General features: G+C 33.7%; 1 protein-coding gene across 2 annotated transcripts in view; it reads left to right on the forward strand.

The window, feature by feature from the left end:
• The window catches only part of LOC149802713 (regulatory-associated protein of mTOR-like), a 119,231-nt gene extending 95,746 nt beyond the window's left edge, over nucleotides 1-23,485 (forward strand). For both annotated transcript variants that reach the window (XM_089952122.1, XM_089952123.1), the window contains 7 exons: nucleotides 2,930-3,040; nucleotides 4,804-4,910; nucleotides 8,942-9,072; nucleotides 9,209-9,295; nucleotides 14,162-14,278; nucleotides 14,900-15,029; nucleotides 15,637-23,485. In XM_089952122.1, the coding sequence (XP_089808248.1) occupies nucleotides 2,930-3,040; nucleotides 4,804-4,910; nucleotides 8,942-9,072; nucleotides 9,209-9,295; nucleotides 14,162-14,278; nucleotides 14,900-15,029; nucleotides 15,637-15,705 (752 nt within the window). In that variant the 3' untranslated portion in view covers nucleotides 15,706-23,485. The remainder of the gene's footprint in view (nucleotides 1-2,929; nucleotides 3,041-4,803; nucleotides 4,911-8,941; nucleotides 9,073-9,208; nucleotides 9,296-14,161; nucleotides 14,279-14,899; nucleotides 15,030-15,636) is intronic.
• Nucleotides 23,486-25,337: the final 1,852 nt, after the last annotated feature.

A 25,337-nucleotide genomic window follows, 5' to 3' on the forward strand; every position in this document is an offset into this window, starting at 1 on the left:
ATACAGATGCAAAATAAATGGTCACAATATTAAACAAGTAATTACAGATGTGTTTTAAATTCAGTTGCTTTCATGTTACAGAAATAACAAAAGTGTTAAAGGCAACCATGATTTCTCAGAATTAGTCTTAAACAATACAATGTCACATTCAGATAAAATTGTTCTGGAAAAAATTAGATTACATTTCTCACCTCCAAATGTCATCACATCTGCAGCAGCTGGACCAAGGTATGATCCATGCTTTCCTGATTGTTAAAGGATGTTGATGATACAGTCGCTTCTTGCCAGAATTGATAGTGTTAGCTGGATTAGTGAATTGTGCAGATCATTAGCAGCACTTGATGCATTTCACTGGATTAACCAGTTGTGGCACATAGTAGAACTTGAAATAATTTAGCAATGTTTCCATGGTGCCAAATTTGGTGCTAAACTCAGTGAGATTTGATGCAAAGAGGGAGCTGGATGATGCTGATGACTGCTGAAGATTGTATTGTTGGATTTAGCAAGGAAAATAAAATCAAGAGTTCAGTGCTTGTGATCTCATAGATATTGACAAAAGTAAACCTGTGGAAAATAGTTCCAATGAATGAGAGTCTGCATTGGCATGATCTGATAGTAGTATTAATGTTTAAATTGCTCATATTGAAAAACCTGAGCATGAAAATTATGAAAGTGTAATTGAAAATCGTGTAAAATCTTATAAAAATTATATGTCTCACTTGAAAGTGTTCTGTATCCTTCAACCGCCTCGGATGCGGTAGGTCGTGGATTCTATCCCAGGCCGAGTCATACCAAAGATTTACAAAAATGGTACTAAACAGCTGCCTCGCTTGGCGCTCAGCATTAACAGGTTAGTGTTAGGACTGGTTGGCCTGGTGTCAGGATAATGTGACTGGGTGGGACATCATGCTACATGTCTGCGGCATGATGTCCCAGTGCTAGACATCACTATAAACTGTCACACTGCAGACATCATAGCGATATGACTGAAAAATTGTTAAAGCTACGTTAAAAATCCAGATCACACACACACTGTATCCTTCAGTAACTTGCAGTTCGCAAAGCCATTCATTATGTCGAGATTTTGTGAAAGAAATAATGATACAGAGTACTATAGTTAAGCAGCATGGTCAGTGAAAACAGATATTCGATCAATATTTTTTAAGACTGACTTGCATCTTTTACTGCAATTAAAGTTTTTACATTTAGCTCACAACCAAACAAGTTTTTAGCTTACTCTATTCATAATATCCTACCTAGTGACATGAAGCTTGGTGAGGGGATGCATCTGGATGGTAAACTTCCCATATTAATGACTACGTCAAACATTTTGATAGGTTTCCACAGCATGTTTAACTGCATGTTGTCATTGTGAATGAGTATAGAACGTAAAAGAGTGGGCTGCATTCATATCCAGAGACCTCAGCTGTAGTGCCTAAGGACTGTTCCAGTAAAACATACATGGGACCCAGGGAAGGCACTTTTAATATCGTTTACTCATCCATAGATGCAAATTAAAATCTTATTGTCATTTTAATTTGAACTCAGTAAAATCAAATTATCCTGCATATATTTTCAAAAAACTGCTTTTACTAGGTACCATGTATGTTTAAATGGAACATTCTTAATCAAGATAATTAATGATGCATGAACTATTCTTCTGACAATGGTTATACTTGATTCCAGTCCAAGGGTACTCAAAACCTGTTACTTTCACCTGGCTTCTGTGGATGGACAACAAAAATAGCTACTGAAACAGATTGTAAGAAAGATGATTGTACCAAAAAATGAAAAGAAAGAAAAAAAATTAATCTCTGGTTTTTACCAACTCAGTGTTGTAGTTGTACTTTGATATCATAATAAAGACTGTTCTCTTTTATTATTGTATCTCTTTCATGCCTCATCACATGGGCCAAAATTCTCAGGATCACTGTGATGTGTATTTATTTTCAGCATGATAATCTTTACTATGAGACTGCTGAAAGTTTTGCCAAGGCAAGCTATGTAATCGTTGATTACACTTGGGTTCTATGTAGAATGCTCCTAATTTAATGTGTAATGGTCTTATAGAATGGACCTATTGGTAATTTGGGGCAAAATGGTCTTGTATTTTAGGAATTGGTGATGGTAATGGTGGTTTTAATTTTGGAGATCGTCTTTACCAGAAATGCTCCAGCAGAACCAGTAAAATCATCAATAATGTCATTATATCCTGATTCCCATTTAAGCACTCTCTTGAAAACATTATAGAAGAATAACTGGAAATGTGATTTGTTGTGGCACTACATTGCAGGTTAGTCATGATGTCACAGTTGCACCATGTAACATTTGACAGTGTTAGAGTCTTCTCAGTAGTAATGGTCGTTATTTTTTTATTATGCAAGATATCACTAAAACCATGCTTTCAGGTCTTTTTAAATTTGAATAGAAGCTTCCTTGGAGGTATTTCCTGCACATTAGGTTTTTGGACAATAATATGCACAATAAATGATTTTTTTCCAGTCTGGGTGGTTGAAATTTTTCTACACAGTATCTCTTCATTTTTCTTCAACCAAACATCTTCAGAGTTGAATTCACATTTCCTTTGAAGAGTATGTGATATATTAGGTTTCAAAATGCAGATGTACATAAAAGGCAGTTTGATTGGCATATCCTGGGCAGGTATTAAACCTGCAACCCTGGATTTCCAGTCCAATTCTCTACCAGCTGAGCTCTCTGTGATTAGCATAGCTTGTCTGCATGATAACAGTGAAGCCCCTGGATTAAATCTGTTGTAAGATACAGCATTTATTTAAATCTTAATTGCTAATTAGCCCTCCTAACTCTATTCTTCCATCTCTGATGCTCTTGTTGCTAATATGTATCAGTTTTTGTTCACTTTTTTTTTTACTTAATTTCTTTTACATAATGTTAATTCTTTTTGTTGCAGATGATGGGGCTGTGCGGTTATGGAGAAATTATATCTGTGATAATTCTAGTAAGGATAAAGAACTGGTGACAACATTTCAGGCCTTATCTGACATGCTGCCTCTAAACAGAGGTATACATTCCTTAAATACTATCTCTGCTTGCAAGTCAAGTCCAACTACCAAACATATAGTCCTTGATCTGCCATTACATAATGTGCCTGCATATCAGGGTCTGTGTTGTTTGTTTTACTGATTCCTTCTTACAAACTGCATAGACCCAGATGTACGGTTGCATTATGAGATGGCAGATATGGGTCTGTTTAGTTTGCAGGTTGGACTTAATTTATAAACAAATAAAATAATATAATGTTCCATTTTACCTTGAAAAAGAGGAACCTACAGTTATTACAATTAGAAATTACATGATTGGAATGAAGTTGGTAATATAATACTACACAAGATGTTTTCAGTAAAATGAATGTTTATTGTTAAGGAGTTGAGTAAATTCATATCTTTAGAGTCTGAGATTCTTTGATACTGATTGACATTGCAATATGATGTTCCATAAAATTGATATTGTTTTATGGCCTTAGATATTATGCCACGGTTGGGCACATATATTTATGACACGCTTTCAAAATGCTAAACAAAATTAACATTATATGACAAAGTGTTTTGCAATTCATTGGTAAAATTGTCTTTAAACTTTTAAATGAAATTAAGTAACTCTTGCTTAGCACCAATTTACTGTATCATGAAAGAATTTCACATGTTGCTTTTTGTCAAATATAAACATATAACATCATAATGAGAACCTTATTCAGGTGACCTTTAAATATAGGTACCATTGCCACTGCTTTGTTTCTGGTCTGTGATTAGAAAATATTTACTTTATAAATGTAGTTCTGATATGAAAGTTAATATTTGATATAACTTAGGATCTTAAGCATTTCTCATGCCTGTATTCTAAAATTGTGTGTGTGTGCATGTGTTGCTGTAATTTTGACACCTTTTTGATTTGTCATCAGTATGTGATTATGTATAATGGGTTAAACTGTTAATTCATGATTGGTACTTTCTGCTGCCTCAGCAAAATTAGACTGAGTATGTAAGGCCCAGTGCAGCTGTTTGAAGCAGATGAAATGAAGCTCAGTTTCTTTGCCATCTGTTTTTAATATTGCTAAATTCTAAGTTGGTAGATTTCATTCAGTTAGACAAAAATATTAAGAACTCTTATTATTCCAATTTTGTATTGAACATTCCTAGGCTTAGAGAACCTACATCTGTTGATTGATGAAAGATTATTATAGTCATTGAACATTCCTAGACTTACAGGAATGCTGCAGTGGCCCAGTAGTTAGAGTGACCTCCTCGGATGCAGGATGTGGTGGGTTTGAACCCCAAAGACTTATTTTAAAGAAATGGTACTAACAGCTGCCTTGCTAGGTGCTTGGCATTAAGAGGTTAGTGTCAGGACTGGTCGGCCTGTTCTCAGTATAATGTGACTGGATGTGACATCATGCTACCTGTCTTACAGAACATACATCTGTTGATTGATAAAAGATTATTATAGTCATTGACATTCCTAGACTTATGGAGCATACATAAGATGATCGACGAAAGGTTAATAGAATCTTTCATATGATGTAGGATAGAAAAATTCCACCAAGTGTTAGAATTTTGCATGCGACTCAAGGCAGAAAAAGGTAAAGTGATGAAGGGCGGCTGTCACTTGATAAAAGAGCTATCCTCTATCATTGTTCTAGACTGGAAAACATGATCATACGCACATAGGAATGTGCAAAATTATTATTACACACTGATAACAAATAAATTTTTTGTAAATTGTGACAGATATGAGTGATTTGTGTATTAATGCATGTGTTACTTTAAGGGTCTGGTTTGGTGACAAACTGGGAACAACAAACTGGAATGCTGTTGGCATCTGGAGATGTCCGCTTCATAAGGGTCTGGGACTCACAAAAGGAGATGAAAGTCCAGGTAAGGAAAATGGTCAAAAGAATACTTTGGCAGGAATGCACCTTAGATGGATGATTTTGAAAGACAGATTAGAAGCTCACTGCTGATATGCATTGTTAACCTTCTCAAGTGTTTATAACCAAGGTCTAGCTTCACATATTTTAATCTGCTTGGTCCAGTAGCTGCTGTGCAGATGACCACCAGATCCCATTATATCAACACAACCTCCTCAGGAGCAGTACTTAAGCACTTTCACTGGATTTGCCCAGAAAATTTATAGGAAGTAGAGTTCATTAAATTCTTCTTAGACATGACATTTGTTTGTGCTGCTTGAGAGAGAGGGATATCCTTCACCTAAGAAATCCAGCCATTCTTCCCATTATGGTTTCCTGTGGTAGAGGTAGGATGCTCATCATTCCTGTATGTTATTGCCTACATTTCTAATGTTAATGTGGTTGGAATAATCTGTTGAAAAGATAAAGAAATCTTTTAGTAAATTGTTTTTCCAAAAAATATTTAACCAACCAAATTACGATAAAGTTCCCCATGAATACAGGCATTGTAGCTGATGTATCACTCAAGTTGAAACTGGTGTCACCTTGCCATGGTCAATGGGAAATAATATGTAAGAGTTTATTCCCGTGTCAGTATTGTACATGTGTGTGTGTGTGTGTGTGTGTGTGTGTATATAGTTTTGTCTTTTGATTTGTCTTGCAGAATATTAGTTACTTAGTTTCTACCATAAAGTAGGTGACACTGTCCTACTTTCAGTATTAAGTGATAATAGTAAGAATTTTGCATTTTGCACAATTTACTAAGACCCTACTGCATATTATGAGACTTCTTTGGATTCATTGTGAGAGGTATTGCCATAAGTAGGTCACACTTTTCTACTTTTCATGTTCAAAATATTCACAAATCTCCATTTTTCTATCCTGATCTGTGTACATTTATGAACACAGATGATTTGAACCAGAAGTACTGAGAATTCATTTTATGCAGGATTTCAGTTTTCATGCCCTGGGAGGAAAAATGACTTTTTTGTTGGTATTTAAATGTCTCCAGGGTTCTCATGCTACTGGAAAATTGGGAAAAAATCAGGAGAAATTATAATTTTTCTCCCGACCATGAAAAGTCCTTGAATTTCGCAAATATTGATGAAAGTCTGGAAAAACCTGGGAATTTTCAGCCACCACTTGACACCCGAAACAATCACGTAATTGAGTCGTAACTAAACTGATCGTGAGTTAAATTTATTGAGTTCTAACCAGACTTTTTGGAGGGTGCAGTATGGATCATTTGGGTGCTTGCAATAAACATATGCTGAGTCAGTCCAAATGCTCAGTTGATCAGATTCGTCTAGTAGACTTTTATTTTCAAAGTCAGCTCGATATCCATATCTTTCCTTACATAGAAGGTATGAAAACCAGTCTAGCATCACAAGAGGCCAACATGGTCGTGGCAAAGCATAGCCACTTACCAGATGGCCTAGCAAACTTAAACATTGTTAGATCGAGTGATACATGCATGAAATCGATATGAAAATTACTTATTTTCTCAGAAATTGTTAGTATTAAAATTGTTATGTCTTTAATCTGCCGAAAGGCAAGATAAAACTATGGCATTGATGCTAGTTGCATGAAATAAACACCAGTAATGGTCCTTGGATAAAAGAAACTTAATCAAGCAACACTATATTATCTGCATTCAGCCCCATTATTAAAAGATTGCAAAATTTCTAGTTGCTTTGAGAGGATAAACCTTTGTAATTGTTTCAGTCACATTAGTTATTACTAAATAATACCAAGATATATGACAATGTTAATTTGAACGATAGAAAAAAAAATGGACTTGTTCAGTTATTCAAACATGGCCAACATTTTATTTTTATTTTTACTGGCAGTGTGAATTTTTGTTAATTCTTTTTAGTACATAGATGCTATTATACAGTGAGAACAATACAGTTAACTGTAATTATTTGTGTTTGGTCAATTTTTTGCCTGGATATACTTTGCTCATGCAATTTTTAAGGTAGGAAAAAGATAAGTCCTAGAGAGGGAGCAGTAAATAGGACAATACTGTATATTTGACCATGTAAATTAATGGGTATGAAACGACCACCACCTTGGGTACAAAACGACTAGCACCTTGGGTACGAAACGACTAGCACCGTGGGAATGAAACGACCGGCACCTTTGGTATGAAATTACCAATTTCCACTGGGTATGAAACGACTTGGATATGGAATGACCATGAGCCCATTGACATATGCTCTCTGCTTGATAAATCAGCCAGGCCAGATTGCTGGTTTCTACACAAATTATCTGACTTTCATTTAATATCATTGAATTTCTGTACAACAACATTAAAAAGGAGTTTGTTGTTGATATCAGGTAACTATTGGACTTCTGATGTCATCGTTTGAGATTTGTGAAGTCATGTGACTAGTAATGCAAATGGTGAGTACTGGGTCAGGTTTCATCTATGCTGTAGTTTCATCTAGTCTGTCAGCGGATTAAAGACAAAATGTTTATATTACTTGCCATTTCTGAGAAAATAAATCATTTTCCTATCAATTTCATGCAGGTATGAGTCAATGTAACATAAGTTTAAATTTGCTGGGCCCGCTGGTAAACTACTACCATATGTTGCTACCACATGGTGGTGGTAAATTCCAAATTTTCGATATTCAATTGCAATGATGACCCCACACCCCAACCTAAATATTTAAATATGAAAAATAGGTCAGAATATTCGTAGAAAACCCAGATTAGAAAACGGACTGCTATTCGTTTTAAGCCAAATTTGTAGTCCAGATTGTTGAATCTCAGAGCTAAAATGAAAAATTGTCACCCCTTGTATTATATATTTAAAACACGATACAAGCCCCTGTATCAATACAGGTTTGGGGATGGGTTTAATGAATTACAAGAAGACAGGTTGATTTTACAAAACTTCAGTCCTTGTTTATGCAACAGTGTACAATTTTGAAGGTCTTTTGTCCAAATTAAATCAACCCATGTGAAAATGTTTTTTAAATGATAGAGTTTTTACCAGATCATCTTATGGAGATTAGGTTTTTTGAAAAATCTTGTTTGGGATTTTATTTGGCACGGATTCAGAGATAAACTATTTTCATTACAAGGCAAGATTCCAATTATTTTCATTTATTGTTTTTTTTTATACTGTAATAGGAAATGTTACTTTCTATGAAATGCATATATATATATTTTGCTATAAAACTCTTTAGAATTAAAGGTTGGAAAGGAAACAAAACATAATTTATGTTCATTATGTTGTTCCCACTTGGCAACATAATGCAGCAAAATTAAGTTAGACTTTTTTTTCTGTACATTGAAATGACTTTACATGCCAATTTATAGGAATATAATCAAACTTGTTTTTTGTGATACCTTTTGTGGTTTTGTACATGATCATCTTTTCTGACTTAGATGTTTTGGAGAGTCTTCAAAGAGAAGCATCTTTAAATTTAGAAAATGCATGTTTTGTAATCTAAAATGCTCTTTAATGCCATTCAGTAATGTTCATATGTGAACCTTGAAAAAATTCATTTCATCCTTGGAAAACCCCTGGAAATGATCTGGAAATTTATCTTCAGAAAAGTGTGGGAACCATGTGTATTAATTGGAGAAGGGGATCCTACAGTCTAATTGAAGGCTCGTTGTTTGGATCTTTAAAATCATTGGTTTATTGTAGTAACCATGAGATCCACCAAATCATGATGAAAAATAATTAAACAGTAAGTAGCACTGTTGCATTTCAAGAAATGTGAAATGTAGAAGGGAGGGGCATTTTAGTAGAATCTGCAGTGCTTTCTTCTTTCTAGGCCCACTTCAGAAAGGAAACTGCAGCCTGAACCAGAGTGTTACAGTTTACAATTATGTCATCATAATAAAAGCCCACCTCCCTGGTGGGGGCACCTTTTCATTTATAAAAAATGAGAACATCATAAAGGGGAAATAACTGTGTAAACTTTTCCACTTCAGGTAGATTTATTGTGATAAGTTTGTGGCACATTTTTTTTATTCCAGGACATTCCTACTGGTGCTGATAGCTGTGTTACAAGTCTGGCCTCAGATACATGTGGGAGGTCATTACTAATAGCTGGATGTGGTGATGGAACTGTGCGTCTCTTTGATAGGAGACTGTCACCAGCAGAATGGTGAGTAAAAGAGATACACAGTTTCGATTGATGCAAGCTGACCTCTTATTATTCATTGACACATAAATGCTTTTGTTAAGTCTATACTTTCCGCATTCCTAAGACAAGCCCATTTATTACGATTTTTCCCTTTCAGCCGAGTGATGACTTTGAGGGAGCACACAAGATGGATTCTCAAAGTTTACTTTCAGCAGGGGCCAGAGGGCAAGATAATCAGTGCTAGGTAAGAAAATCGAAAAATTTATGTCAGATTTATAGACATTTTTCCATTCTGTGATGCTCTAAAATTGTTGTTGTTGTTGTAGGGCTTAACGCCATTTTTCAGCACACGATAGACTATTCATGGCAGCCAGTATTAATGGTGGAGGAAGAACCCGGGAAAGCCCTGGAAAGATCCACTGACCCACAAGAAGCTACTGGCAAGCTTTCTCACATACATTAGCCGAATCCGAGACTTGAACTCACGCAAACAGAGGTGAGATGGCAGTGATCCGTAACAGAGAACACTTTAAACCACTCGGCCACTTGGGGCCCTCTCTAAAATTGTAAACTTCATCTGTTTTATGTCAGTCCTTTTTATGTCAGAGGTATAAGTTGACAAGTTTTAAGATTTGCCCTTGATGGCTTTGATATAGATGTGTATGAAGGAAGTTGCTTAAATCCTTTGCACTTGTGTACAAGCAAACAAGATTAATTCACTGCTTTAGTTAAGATTGTAGCTAGGTTTTTCAGTATTTTAAAGACCACTATGAAAACCAGGCTTTCAGCATTTAAGGATTAGGCACTTAAAGCCATTGACAGCAAAGTTTATTCAAAACAAAACTTCTATCTTTTTCATATTTACTATATGCAGTTTGCAGTTGGATTCATCGTATAAGCGAGTATGTACGGTAAAAAGTTCTATTAAAATTTACTTCATCATCAGCATCTTTCACAGAGTGGTCAAAGAGTGGCAAACATGAAGTAAACTTTCCTACTGTTGTACATAACTTGCTGTCCCTTGTCACTGTAAAGAAAAGGTACAGCACTCGTTGATATTCTTAGCAGACATCTTTATGCAAAGCTGCTGTCTAGTTTAAAGGAAAATGACATCATACCACTGCTTGTTTTGGCTACATGTAGGATAAGGTATAACCTTGGATTTATCTGTCATAGCCCATGTGATTGCCAAGTAAAATCAACACAAGGACAGTGGAGCTGTGCTCTTAGGTCTCTGTCAGCCTGAAAACATACACCCTCAAGACAAATCTTGCATGGACAATGGAGCTGTCAGTCAGCCTGAAAACATACACCCTCAAGACAATTCATGCACAGACAGTGGAGCTGTCAGTCAGCCTGAAAATGTACACCCTCAAGACAATTCATGCACAGACAGTGAAGCTGTCAGTCAGCCTGAAAACATACACCCTCAAGACAATTTATGCAAGGACAGTGGAGCTGTCAGTCAGCCTGAAAACATACACCCTCAAGACAATTCACGCAAAGCGGACTACATTACTTATATCACTTGAAATGGACATATTAAATTGAGCAACTGAGAAGGCAGGACTGACTTTCCACTTATTTTTTTAGCAGTCGTATGTATGAAAAGTATTTAGTAATAAAAATGTTTTCTTGAGTTCCATCTGCTCTGTGGAATAGAGAATACTACTTATAATGAACAGAGCTATAGCACTGCATTGAAAACATCTTTCATTCATAAAACTAATTTTGTAATTGGACATGGTAATTACTTTCACATTGATATATCTATTCAGTAGATAAACACTGCATTTTCATAGCCAAAAATTATGTTGGATAGTATTATGGATAAATAGTCACTGACAAACTGTGACATTTAATTTTGTTTTTAATTTTCATTCATTAGTACATATATATTGCATATTTACCTGAATCCAGATTAAAGCCACTAATTCATGCACTGGATAATAAGTGTTTTCATAGCTAATTTGAAGTGTGTTTAAAATGTATGGACATGTCAAGTTAACTTCTGGACTGGATACATCAATATTACAATACTAATTTTGCAATTCATAGCTAACCTGTCATGTACACATCATCGTCAAATTTAATAGTAAATGTTTTATTATAGATATATATCGTTATTGCTGTTCAAAATTACTTTGATATGAAATGATTAAATATTTTGACAAGAGCTACAAATAATGAATAAAATGCATGTATGGCAGTTGTGGATATTTTCCCTTCTTAAACCTGCTACTTTTTGATCTTGAAAAATTGTAATCATGCACAAACCCTTTATGAGAGACTGTCTGTCTTGATGCATCTTATTGGCAGAAGGGATGGTCTCACAAGACAGGTTTTACTATGTCTGTCAAATATGGCTGTTTTGGAAGCAGCATAGAGAGAGAGAGAGAGAGAGAGAGAGAGAGATTGATTAATTGATTGATTGATACAAGGAACTACCAGTGCTATTCAGAATGATTTTAGTATTCATATTTTATCATATCAGCCCAACAAGTGAGATAAACTTGTGGGTATTTGTTAAAAGCAAATTACTGCCAATTAATTTAATGTTTTAAAAATATTGGAAAATTGTTCACTTTTTGGCAGCATTTCATTTTAAGTTTGAATCACATATGCCACAATAAAGTGACCCATTTCATTTAATCTGTGTTTATGAAAAGAATTATTGTATTGCCTAAAATTCATGTTTCTTGATATTGCAAATGTGCTTAACTTCTGTGTGGTTTATAATAACTGATTTAAAGATTCACTAATATTTATTGTTATATGACATGGACATGTGATTTTGATAAAAGATCCCACTGAGATTTGGACTACTGGCAAAGAATCACAAGCATTCTGTTTAGAGTAAGCACTTATATTTGAGTGCAACACGCATCACTTATGAATGACAGCATTTTTTCTCTTGCGTTGTCATTTTATCCACTGACTCATTCATTGACCTTCATCTGTTCTTGCCTTAATTTTAAATTAATGTTTTGGCACTGAAAATTATCAAGGAAATATATGAGAAACATTTGCCAATTTTTCCTTATTTTTTTATGCACTCAGAGGGGTGTCTAATTTGGTTCTTCTGTTCATTTGTACATTTGTTCTTCTGTCCATCGTGAGAAGTTTTTTTAGTAAGATTTCACAAAAACCACATGAATGTGCTTTTTGCTGACATGATAAAAAAACAAACTAGAAAGGCATAAAAACAAACAAGATTTGCAAGACATACAGGCACAGCACAAGACAGGTGCATAGTGCACAACTTAAATATAAGAAAGCAAAGCATTTAAAAAAGGGCAGTAATTAAAAGTGAATTTAGTATTGAGGTAACTACAAATAAAAAACAAAACTCAGGATGATCTGATAGATGAAAAAAGAATAGTGTAGAAAAAATGCAATGTTACGTACAATTAAAGGTTAAAATCAAAATTTAAATTAAAACAAGAGCCCCATTTTAGGAGTAAAGGCATGCTGAGATGTAGATTATGCCTTTAACCGAAAGAGCTTACAGTAAGACACTCGATGGTACATAAGACAAGGACAGAAAATGAATGGGTAACACAGGTATTAGGTGTCATCATCATGGTCTGTGAAGGCGGGGGGGGGGTATTCGAATATAGTCTTTACCTTCCTAGGATGAAAAAAAAAATGCTTGAAATAAATTTGAATTTGATTGGTCACTACAGTGATTTGGTAACTCATTCTATGGCATTTTTGCCTTTAGTACAAATCCATGATAACTACTTGTGTAATCATCATACATAAATCTCAGAGCATGCTCTTGTAATTTTTCAAATTTAGTGGTGTTCGTGTAACTGCAGAAATGCCAGGCTAAGGGACAGACATCGAAATTGGACATGTTTCCAAGATTGTCAGTTAGAACCTTGCACTTTGGTTTCTTCCTCAAGTATGTTACCAGTCATACTGTATATAGAGTACATCCACTACCTTGCAAATCCAGCCCATCCAAGCTAAAGAAATATGTCATGTCTTTTAGCTAGGTTTAGGAGTGCTGGTCACCTGATTGTTAGAGGGATTGGTAACAATTTGTCAGCTACTGCTTTCATCAGTTCAATGAGTGACAGAACTTTTTTCTCTTTCTTTTTTACACCAGGGAAATATACTCGTGCTATATTCTATTTCTTGTCTGTCATCATAGACAAATATTTTACACTTCACCTGTGTGACTTCATCAGGCAAAAAAGTATGTCAGCACCATTTTTATTATCTGTCTTAGGCTGATAGTATGTAAAATTCAGTATTTTAGTTTCTTTGAAATAAATGAAGTAATTCCTAAAAGTATGTAAAATTCAGTATTTTATTTTGTTTTGAGTGATATTAACTAAATCTTTTTTTATTATATATTGTGTAGTCATACATGTAATTTCCATTGGAATGTTTTATTATTAGCATCCAGTTCACAGCACAGTGTGATGCTTAACTGATTTTTCATTTGTATGCCATTGTTTTCTCCACACACAGGGGTCAACATATTAGAGGGTTAAGTGCATAGAGTTTAAATGGTTTGGGCTGAAGACTTAGGTATATGCAGTTTGTTAGGAGTAATCAGTAGAACAAACAACATAAACACCATTCTGCCACTGCATTATGCAACCACAAATCAGGGTCTGTGTTGTTTGCAGTTGGACTCGACTTACAAGGAAGTATATGTGGTAGTACTAGATAATGGGAAAAATATATCATAAAAAATCCATGTAATTGAATGTTCCCTGAACTGGCCCTTGACAGTGCCATTTGATAATTTTCAAGACTTTTAGTGCCTACCTTCAAAGTCATGATATATATCATGGTGATTGAGACTGTTTAGTGTGGTAAGTGTGTGTTTACAGTGTTTATAAAACACCTATTCAAAATTTGTAAAACAGTTTGTTCCAAACTGAGTAATATACCATAGTGTTTGAAATTTTATTTTGTCCTTGCTCAGAATGACTTCTAAAAAGGTAATCCTAAATCACACATACAGACTTCATTTACACGTATAGCACAACCCAGACTCATTTGTCAAAAATCAGTTATTGTGAACATTTTGGGATGTGCCTTATGAAGTTAATTATCTATTGAAATAATTGTTTTGATGTTGTGCTTGCAGTAATGATGGTTGCCTACGATTCTGGGACCCCAGATTTACAGAGAGCGTTCGCTTCCTAAATCTACAGCAAGGATTAACTGCTGTGGAGTTCCATCCTCATGCTGATGTCCTGGCATGGTATTAATTTTCATCATCATCATCATCATTATTATTATTATTATTATTATTATTATTATTATTCAGAGTAATCTACATGGAGAAAAAGAAACTTTCACATACGTATTGAGAACTGCATTCACTTCACAGATAGCTTTGCATAAATTTTATAGTACAATGTCAATACCAGCAATGATCAGGTGGAATTTATGTACATTTTTGTGCACTTTTGTACATTCCTAAAATCTTGACAGTACCGGAACTGGGCCACTGACAGCATGAAGAGAATGTGCCATTTTTTGTGTCCTTTGATATAATAAGAATGAGTGTTTTCAGTCTTGCAAGTATATACATAACCAATGATAGTGGTTTTATATTAAGTCATATGCAACAAACATACATGCAGATGAACTAAACACACACACACACACACAATGCATGGAGGAGTTCTGTGAGCTGATGAGTTTTAGAAGCAGAATTAAATATATTTCATACCACTGCAGCAGTCTTAATACCTACAGAGAATAACAATGAGACACAAGACATTGGGTAGGGCAAAATATGAAATTTCATTGATTGCTATCTCATTTATACCAGAATGCACCAAATTAATCTTTAAATTCATTACATTTATGTTTTTAGTGGCTCCCTAAACCAATACATTGGAGTCTACAACCAGTCTGGAGATAATCTTAGCACAATCAAATACCATGAGGGGTTCCTGGGTCAGAGAATTGGTGCAATCAGTGCTCTGGCATTTCATCCATACAAGGTAAGAAACAAAGGCGAATATATTCCATGTTCTGTGATACAGCCATCACAGTGTTCTCATCTAGATTGTGACATTATTGTATCTGTTACTAAATAGGTTTTAGCTCACCAGATCTGTTACAAAAAAATTAGAGAGGACTACCAAGCTAGCTTCAGAAAAAAAGCCATTCAATATCATTCAAATTTGGCATGTATATAGAGGTACAAACCACAAAATTCTGAAATATGTAATCATAACCTCATGATGAACAAAGTTCTTGCAGATCAGTACTTTTTAATTTGATCGGTTTAGTTGAGGCAATTTTTTTAAATTGAATAATGTTTGAAGCAGTTCATGCCATATTGTATTATTCAAACAGTTTCATTGTAATTAACATGAATTTGAGATTCTACATATCATGTAACTGCAAAGATTTGGCATTACTCAGTGATTTCTTTTTGTGTTAGTGTCACATGATCATTTTAATGGCTTTATGCTATGGATTAACAAATTTGAATGTTTTATGATAAAATTATTTACATTCACAAAACCAAGCCTACATTGTGTTTACATTGTATCCATCTGTTGCATTATGATGTTATCTTCACTATCCTTTATTTCATTAAAGGTCAAGTTGGCAGCTGGCAGCACAGACTCATTTATATCGGTGTATTCCACATCATGGAAACGTAGCTGATGAAGGCCTTTCAGTTCTTTACTTTTCATAGATGCTGCATTTATCAACAGAAGACCTCATATTACACAAGAGTTCACATGGATGTTATTGTCTAAAAACACTGTCACAATACTTGGAGTCCAGTGCTAAATTATACAAATATGTCTGCTGCCCAGGCAGTCACTTTTGTTTGGCCAGATTCAAGGACTAATGTTCCAGAGTGAATTCTTTCAATTGTTGATGAGCACACAGCTGTTGGTTCAGAGGAGACAAATGTTGAAATGAGACTTGAATAGGATTTCTGCCATTATATCTTGAGAGAATGAAGTTTGCCAGTACAGTCCACCACGTGTACAGCTCAGAATGTTAACTTATCAGTTCACCTACCTTTTATATGTGTTTTATATGTGTTTGTATGACAGTGCTTGTACCAAGTTGAGTTTAACTGTCTTCTTGAACTCGAGTTATCATCTGTGGTGTAATGCTGGAGCTATTTTCCAGAAATGCATAGGATGAATCTGTTTTTGGTTAAGGGACATTAGATCATATGACTGGCAAATCAATAGCAAACTTTCTGGGCTTGAGGGAACAGATATGTTAAATTTCCTTGGATTCTGTTATCTACATAAATTTTTAGCAACAGTGACCTTGGTGTCCATTTTACTAATCAGGTTATCTAGAGAAAATGTTTCTTTTTCAAACTATGTTTTTTTTTCTCAGTCATTTTTAAAAAAATGTACGATTTGTATAATGATCATGTAGTAACCCACAAGGCAACCTTAATTCAGGATATGGGTAGATGAGACCAGCATTCTGTTAGCCCTAGGGCTTGGAAAAATATTTGTCTGACTTAGACTTTGTTTGCCACCATCTTAGCATCACTTAAGGTTTAATTTTCTATTAGTTTTGTGTAACAAAAATTTATAGTGATGCCAAAGGCAGTTGAGACAGATTTTGTAATGAATACTTGTATTATTGCTACAGTGACAGATTTTGAGAATTACTTGATGGTCTTAATCTCCTTAATTGTAATGTATCAGTTGTACTGAAAACTTGCATTACATGAACTGACCTTCAGTGACTTTGGTCATTGCTAGTGCCAACATAGATAGGATGGACATCCATTACAAAAAAGTGTAGGCGTCGGTGTATTTTGGTTTGTCTTTTTCCAAAATGAAAAATGCATGCCAGGGAGTGCACAGGGTCAAGATTTTGAGGCATGGAACAAAAAAAACTTGGAGGAAATCAATCCTGCACTTCAGGCTCAACACAGAAGCAAACAATTGGATCGGATGTAGTTGTCATGATGCACCAACAGTCAGTGTACATGCATGCACACTCAAAAGTTATTTTTAACATTGGCATATTTCAAAATCACACTTTCTCTAAAATGCTCAGCAGATGCACAGTGAGGGTTGTGTCTGTCAGTGTCCTGTTCAGCAAAGGCTTTTTGGAATGCCTTGTAATGTTTTGGACAATGTTTTACAGCATTTAGTTTTCCTGAACTTGTGTTTCAGACATGCTTTTTTTCCTTCAAGTAAATGTTTCAGTGTGTTTGCAGGTAATTAAGCAGTCAGTTGTGAATAGGTAATTAACATTCTCATAAAATACCTGTGCTTGGCAATAAATATTTATTGTGATCATAAAGTTGCCAATAACTAAAATGATTTTGAGTTCTTCTCACTTGTCAAGAAAGAATTGTAACATTATCTTTTTGCTGTTATGGCATTATGGCCTTTTTGTGCAGGCCACCACATGACAGTGTCTCTGTTTATAAGTGAAGCCTGGCATGGAAATCAAATGTGTTTTCTGTATAGTGAATGCATAATGATGGCTAGAATATTTTAGTGGATGTGTTATCATTTTGAATTTTATTTTATTTTTTTAATCAAAATTTACTGAATGAATATTTATCATTGTTTCTGTTGTAAATATCTTGATTAGTAACTAAACTTATTATTGGATATTAAACTGTGAAGCAGAAAAAAAGAATACAAAAGAAGAAAATTAACTATAATACAAGTCACATGGGTCATGTAGGCATGCAACACTGATTATTTCAGTAATGGGTGTCCATTTTTAGAATGTGATTCCGCATACCTTTAAGTGGCAAGTATTCACTTCAGTTGGATTCATATACATGCTGTGATATCACAGTGAAAGTTACGCATATTGATAAACACAAATTCATACTACCTCAATTGTAACAATTCCACTTGACACGCTCTAATTTTGACCCAAGCTTAGTACATGGCCACCATTGTAAGAGAACGCAGAGATAGATAATTTTCTTTGGGAAGTTTCTTGAAGACAGTTGAAGTACAGGTCATTAAAAAAATTGGTATTGAATAGACTTTGGTTAAAGAAAAGTATTGTTAGATTTTTTAAAAACTAATTGATATTTAATTTAAAATGAGTAAATGCGCATGCATGACCCATGTGACTTGTACTATAATAGGTTATATTTGCTTTAGTGATTTAACATCTTTTCACACACATACTAGTTATACATTGTGATATTAGGCCTTTCTAAGTTTTTTGTGTGCAGTTCATGCCCCTAAAGAGCCTGTCACTATTGTAGCTTTTGAATGACTGTCAGACATTATTCTACTCCTGACACAGAAAAACACTTGCATTTTTCTGTCTTTAATACCTTCAAAATCAAATTCAGAATCCTCCTTTTTTTTTTTTTTTTTTTTTTTTTTAGTGTTGTTTTACTCGGGGTGAAATTTGAGTTGATTTGAAGCATAGATTTTCATAATCTGTAATTATATTGCAATGGATATTGGAAGATTTATTAACATTGTGATTTTTCTGGAAAGCATAAATAAAGTCGATTTGGATACATCCAGGCTGGCATTTTCTGGTGGATTGACATGTATCAAATGCAAAATCTGGGCATGTTTTATATTCATTACCCTACATATGAAGATGCAAAATTTTGGTTTTTTAATTTCATGAGTACCTCATTATCACAGGTGCCATTGTTGCTGGTAATGGTTCTTTTTCTTGTTTGTTTTTGAACACCAAATGAAATAATATACTGTTTTTGTACAAGCTAAGATAAAATATTTTAATTTAAGGTTATGAAAGATAGTAACCTTTTGATAAGCACATCATTTTTTGATGGAAGAAGATACCTCAGTCAAAATTGTCCTGTATGTAAACCATAGGTATAACACAAGTATCATCATCTGCATTTATGTCCATTTCCCTGACATCGGTTCATTTACAGTCATGAAATTTGGTTGGTTTTAGCTGATCTGACTTTCATATTGGTTCATATGATACTGATCCACCATGAAATATGCCTGCAGTTATGAACAGTAGAAAAACCATGAAATAACATCTTTGAAAAGAAAAGATGAAAAAAAGAAAAGAAATGAGTCTGACCAAATTTTCCAGCATTCATCATTGTGTAAAGGCCTTTCAAATTTATGCAAATAATGCCAATCCAGTATCAAATATTGCAACCATTATTTAAAGAAATACTGTTCAACTTCTTCACAAAAATCAATCAACATAATTTTACAATTTTATTGAAAACAGCAAGGCTTAAATGCTTTTCCATCTGTATATACACCACTCCCTTGATAACACACTCAGATAACTTGAAAACTCACTTACAAGGGTTCAGATGTGGATCCAGTTTTTTAAAATCATGATCAAAATTTGATAATGAAAACTGGATATCTTGCTTGATTTATCATCAAAAATGGTGGTTAGTACCCTGAAATTTCAATAAACTTTGTGAAGTTCTCAACTTTTAATAAGTAATATATTTTGTTAAATTTTCTTTCCAAACATCATTCTAAGTACACTGTAAAAGAAACAATATTCAACAAAAAATTTGAATCAGTGAAAATGTCACCAGTGCCTGCTGGTGGCAACAATTAATAAATACTAATTAAATAAGTTTTGTAGGGTCAAATTGGTGTTTTAGTTCTGTCTTTTAATTTGATTTAAGTGTAATCATCATAAATGCAATATGCCCTCTTGTACTGAAATGTGAAAAATGTCAGTCTTCCATCAGAGCTATGTCTGCCAGCATTTCTGTGAGAATAATTAAGTTCCGATTGTGTTTTGACCTCCAGATGTAAAAGCGTTTGTTCTTACACTCAGTTAAAAGCAGAGCTGCTTTTGTGTTATCATGTTAACTATGTCTTTTGTATCAGATCAGATAAGGGAGGTGAGCTAGCAGTCATGGTCATGAGTCTGGTCAACTCATTCCATTGAGCAGTTATAAAAATTATGTAAATGATATAATTAAACTGTCTTAAATAAGTCTACTTATTCACAGTGTGATCCGAGATATCAAGGCAACCAAGCAAAATGAGTATTTCATAAATAAAACGCTATATTTCACATATATGGTTCATTATGAAGAAGCAAGTTTCGGAGTTATAGTGAACTTAAAATTCATAAATTGACACGCAAATAATTCCTAAAGGATGAGATGAAGTTTCACTATTACTTGCAATGAAATCATGGATTCACTATTTTACTAATAAAACAACTTTAAAAATAATAAAGCTTCAGTGCTAATGGTTCTTTCACAAAATTTATGCCCCTAGGTTTTGTTAAAATGGAATCTTGCCGTTTTTGTCACTCAGCAACAAAAAGCTAGGATATAGTACAATGTTTGTACAAATGCTGCTGATCTCCCATCAAATAAGGCTGTTTTAAAAAAAAATTTTAAAAACCTTTCAATAACTACTCTAAAACACTTACCAGATTTCAACCTTATTTGACCTTCCATGAAATTTTTACAGATCATGCCATCCACCATCAGATATGGCTACTATTACCCAAAAAAATTGACAAACCTTAAAGCATCTATGCATGAAGGGTCATGGATGCCGCTTAGCCTTCGGATGTTGTCACTGTTAGTAACATTAAAAAAGCCTTTAATCAATTTCCAACATTAACGAGTACTTAATATAACAAATTTTGACATAAGGCATTCTGGAATAAAGGGCTATCGAGTTTGTTTTAGGAATGCTGATCAGCATTCAAATATGGCTGCCATTACAAAAAAAGAGAAAAAATAATGTAATCTCAAACAATTTTAAACCAATTTTTTGGACAAATTTCTACAGAAAACATTCTGCTGGCCCCATGTTTTTTTTTTGTCCAACTGACCTTGCATTTTGCAGATTTCAGGTTTATGAATATTCTCTGGCAAATTTGGGACTTTGCTTCCTCTCAGTGAATACTACTGCCAACTAGCATAAAGTAGTTCCCATTGGGACTTTTAATACTGTAGTAATTATTAGAGGTTTTTCAATATCACTGATGCATGGATGAATTATAATATTTATTCTTTAATACAGTCTCAACACTATTCTGCAATTAGCGTATCATGATAAAATTTTCACTCTGTTCTACCATTAGTGCATCTTGATACAGTCTCACTGTCAATACATGAGATAGTAGAATGACAAACTAAAAGATCTAAACTGTGCACAGTTATTTTCTTGTCATCATTTCCCCTTTTGATTGAGGTAAGTAAAACAAGGTTATGTAAAGTGTGAAGAAAAAAGCTATTAACTGCTACAAACACTCTTTAAATTCAAAGAATGTTCATATATAATTAGTAATTAATTTTTAAAAATTGTTGATAGTAATTATCAGGGTAAAACCCTATTTATTTTGTTTGTTCTGGTAAATTATTGATTTACCTCAGTATTGTTTGCACTTTCGATTTACCACATACTGTAGATTATTAATCGGCTTTCCCTAAAAGTACATATATTCTGCTTTAATAACTACTACAACCCCATGAAATATAAACAGCTGCTGACAATAAAGAAAATCAATCAAGAAATCTTTTAACTGCCCATTTTTCCCACACACAGTATTCATGGATAGATGTGTTCAAAACACAACAAAATATCACCTTGCAGATACCATGCCAACTTGGCCACTTGGAGTTCTACTAATAGACATGTATATTTTGGCATGAACATGACATTAGCACATGCTTTGTTTAGTTTCCAGAGTCTGAGCTATATTTCTGTGTTTTATTTTGAGTCAAAAAAGCCATGTTATGCATGTCTATTTGACAGTACAGTAATAGGTGGTTTTCATCTCATCAGTCCCATTTTGGACAGAGTTATGTTCCTTGTCAATAGATTTGATATATTTACATGGGATGCTGCATGTAATCAGCATGACTTAATAATCATTAAACATATTCTGATGCAATTTGATGAGAACATTGTTTAATAGACCTAGATACGTCTTTTATGAGATTTGTCTCATCGAATGTTGGACAGAGTTGTGGCCCTTGTCAGTCAGCTCCACATCTTTAGATGGGATATTGCTTTTATTTATTTGTCCTTGAAGGAGTTAGAGGCATCCCATATCATTATTTTGAGCAGTCATGTCTCCTAAAGGCCAGTCTTCTCCCAACATTGGTTTTCCAACACAAGTTCCTCTGTTTTGGGCCCTATAGAACAATTTGTAATGAGTGGGTCCCTTAGCAATGCATCTATCACTAATAGCCATAGTTGATTTGTGGTTATTTAAAAATCATGTGATATATCTAATCCCATTAGAAATTATTGTACATTATGGCAGATGTGATTTTTTTGTCTTTTTGTAATTATTTACATAAAGTTGCCCTACCCTTTGTTCCTTTTGAAGGTGTAGGAATAGTTCTTGTTAAAAATATATAATTTGTACACATGAAGGCCATAACAAGCAATGGTTGTTGAGAGTATGGTAAATGTATATTAAAATTCATGTCTTATTGTTATATGCTGTTTTATTAAAAATTGCAGTAGTTGTAAGTAATTGTAAATAAATGTTATTTCATGTATCATATAAGATTGCACTATTATATTAGAGATTTGTCAGTAATTTGTACAGGTTTGCATAAGAAGTATTATACTGTCCTTAATCCATTTATAAGGGAAATATCTAAAGGCTTTATAAGAAACTCTTTCATTTTTTAAACTTTTCGTGATATTTCCATGTGCTTCTTAAGTGAAAAATAGAGACCCAATTAATAACACAGTTATGGTTGTGTTAAAGAGAGACATACTTACATTTGCCTTGGTTCTTCGATGTATATTTGAAATGTCGGTTGTATCTTTATTCCATTTGTCACTGTTTGGTTTGAACTGTACCAACATAACTATTACGACATTTTTTTTCTTCTTCATAAATTCCGAGATTGTACCAGAATCACACAAGATGGGATTTGGTAAGAACATTTTAATACATCATACAGCTCATTGTTTTTACCTGAAAATTCAATTTAGAATACATGTAAGGGTTTGGGTAAAACTTTGCACTTATATTAAGTTGTAACATTTTTTGGTCCAACCATCTCTATTTTCCTTGAAAATTGAATTAAAAAAGAGATTAGTTAAGTCCATTATAAATTTAAATGCTTGCATCATTAATAACATTAAATGTTTCAGAGTGGTAGTCATTTATTTTGCAATAAGACAATATCACTGACACCCAACCAGCAAACTTTAGGGATTCTTCATTTTATAATGTTATGTCACTTATGTTTGTACTGTACATGTATGCATTTAAAACAGATATTAATTGTACATCATAAATTTGTTGTTACGATATTCTATGCAGTTTTTTATGTTTAATTTTGTTTTATTTTTTACTCAGTTACTTTGATTCAATTAATTCATGCATGACTATAAAGTGAATTGTCTTCACCAAAATTTTACATAAAGCTGATACACATCGTGTCAATTTTGTTTTGAAAATGAAAGTGGATATACCCATTTTTTCCATATGAATGATTAAATAAAAGAGAACCTCACTATTATTGTATCTTTGTTTTTGCTGTATTTATTTATTTTATATTGGTCTGTTTAACATTATGCAATTAAACTTGAACCTAGTGAAGAATGTTAGTACTTGGAAGAATAAAGGTGACAACATTTTATATAGAGGATTACTGCAACAGTAGTATTAGAACATGGTTGCTGCCAGTGCAACTTCGCTATTAGAACCTTGTTGAAGGAGTTCTGTTGATTTCATTTGTAGTTGCTAAGTTGTAAAATTTAATACCTAAAGCTGAAGGGTGATGGTTCTAAAATTAGAACTTGGATACTGTGTTGCACAGAACTCCTTCAGTAAGGTTCTGATTCCTTTATTATGCAGAGTAAACCATAATGAAAGTAGTTAAATCACATCTATGATAATGACATCAGACTTGACCGATTACATTACAGAAAAGAAGACTAGTCACTGAAGCAGTATCAGAAGATTACCATTATTAATCAAATTATGATTTTTTTTTTAAAATCCATTTTCATTAATGAACATTTTAACTTAAAAAAATATACTAACTCATCCTTATTGTTAAATAATGGGAACAAGAATTTGATATGCTCTGAGATAAGTTACATAACCCATTGACTCCATGAGCATGACCCATCTCTAGGCAGGAATCCTACTGAAGTTAGAGAAAGTGTAAAAATTTGATGCAAATAAGAGACCTTCAAAGGGACTGATTCTCCACTACCTAAAAAGGAATTTCAAGGCTCATACAGAAATAAAAAACTTGTGGCAAGGTTGTGGCACACAAATCAATGTGCAGGAAATGTATGTCACAAGTACACAGGAGTGTGTCATTTGCAGCACACTTCTAACCCAATTTGCCAGAAGTACACAGGTGTGTGCCATTTGCAGCACACTTCTAACCCAATTTGCCAGAAGTTTGTCACAAAGTAGTAGCGGTTTACCATAAGTGTTCTATACGATTATCTGATCGCTTGTATATAACATTTGATGTGAAATATGTACCAAAATCAAACTTTAGGTGAGAAGTAAACCAAATAAATGAACAAGTTTGTTTGGTTTGATGTTTTATGGCACAGCAACACAAGCAGGGTTATTTAATGCCTTGGCAATTAGAGAATAAAATTAAAATGAAATGTGCCATTTTTGCTCCCTCTAGAATTTATTTCACTGAAAGATTGTTTCTGTTGTGACAATTTGTTTTAAAAAGCATGAGGTTGATTTGTATTTATTCCATACTGAACACTCTGTAACCTTGCAGAATTATCCTTTATTTCTGTAACATTAAATGTGTATGTGAAATATAATTTCTGTAATCTTGTCAATTTTAAGTAACTTACATTACTTGATAAAAAGTAATTGCCTGGGAAATGTTTTTGATGTAATTTCTTTCAAGAAAACAACTTTATTATGCATAACAAATTTTCATGAGGCAGACTCAGTTTAAAGGTTATTATACCGACTTTCTCAACAATAGCAATAAATAAATAAAATCAGTTAAATAAGAAAGGAATCTATTCATGAAAAAGTTTTATTTTGCAGTACTGGTATATATCTGTTTAACCTTCTACTAAATTGTTGGCAAGATTATGTCTTAACTGAATTTCATTTAGAAATATGCTTTGATGATAAGTAAAATTGCACAAATATAGATATCCTTTAAATTATTTATTTGTATGTATAATATAACAACATTCATCATACTTGGCACATGGAAATGTGAATCAGAATGACTGTATGTCACTCATTTGTCCGGATCTTCAGTAAGTGCAGTTGTTACTAAACTATTCATTAGGTTAGTCCCACTTCTGTCCTCTCGGACCCCACCTCATTACTTTGTGTAGAAATTTCCACCATAGTTGAATAATAATAAT

This window comes from Sinohyriopsis cumingii, chromosome 3 (assembly GCF_028554795.1).
Source record: "Sinohyriopsis cumingii isolate HCF-2022 chromosome 3, ASM2855479v2, whole genome shotgun sequence".
Lineage (NCBI taxonomy): Eukaryota > Metazoa > Mollusca > Bivalvia > Unionida > Unionidae > Sinohyriopsis > Sinohyriopsis cumingii.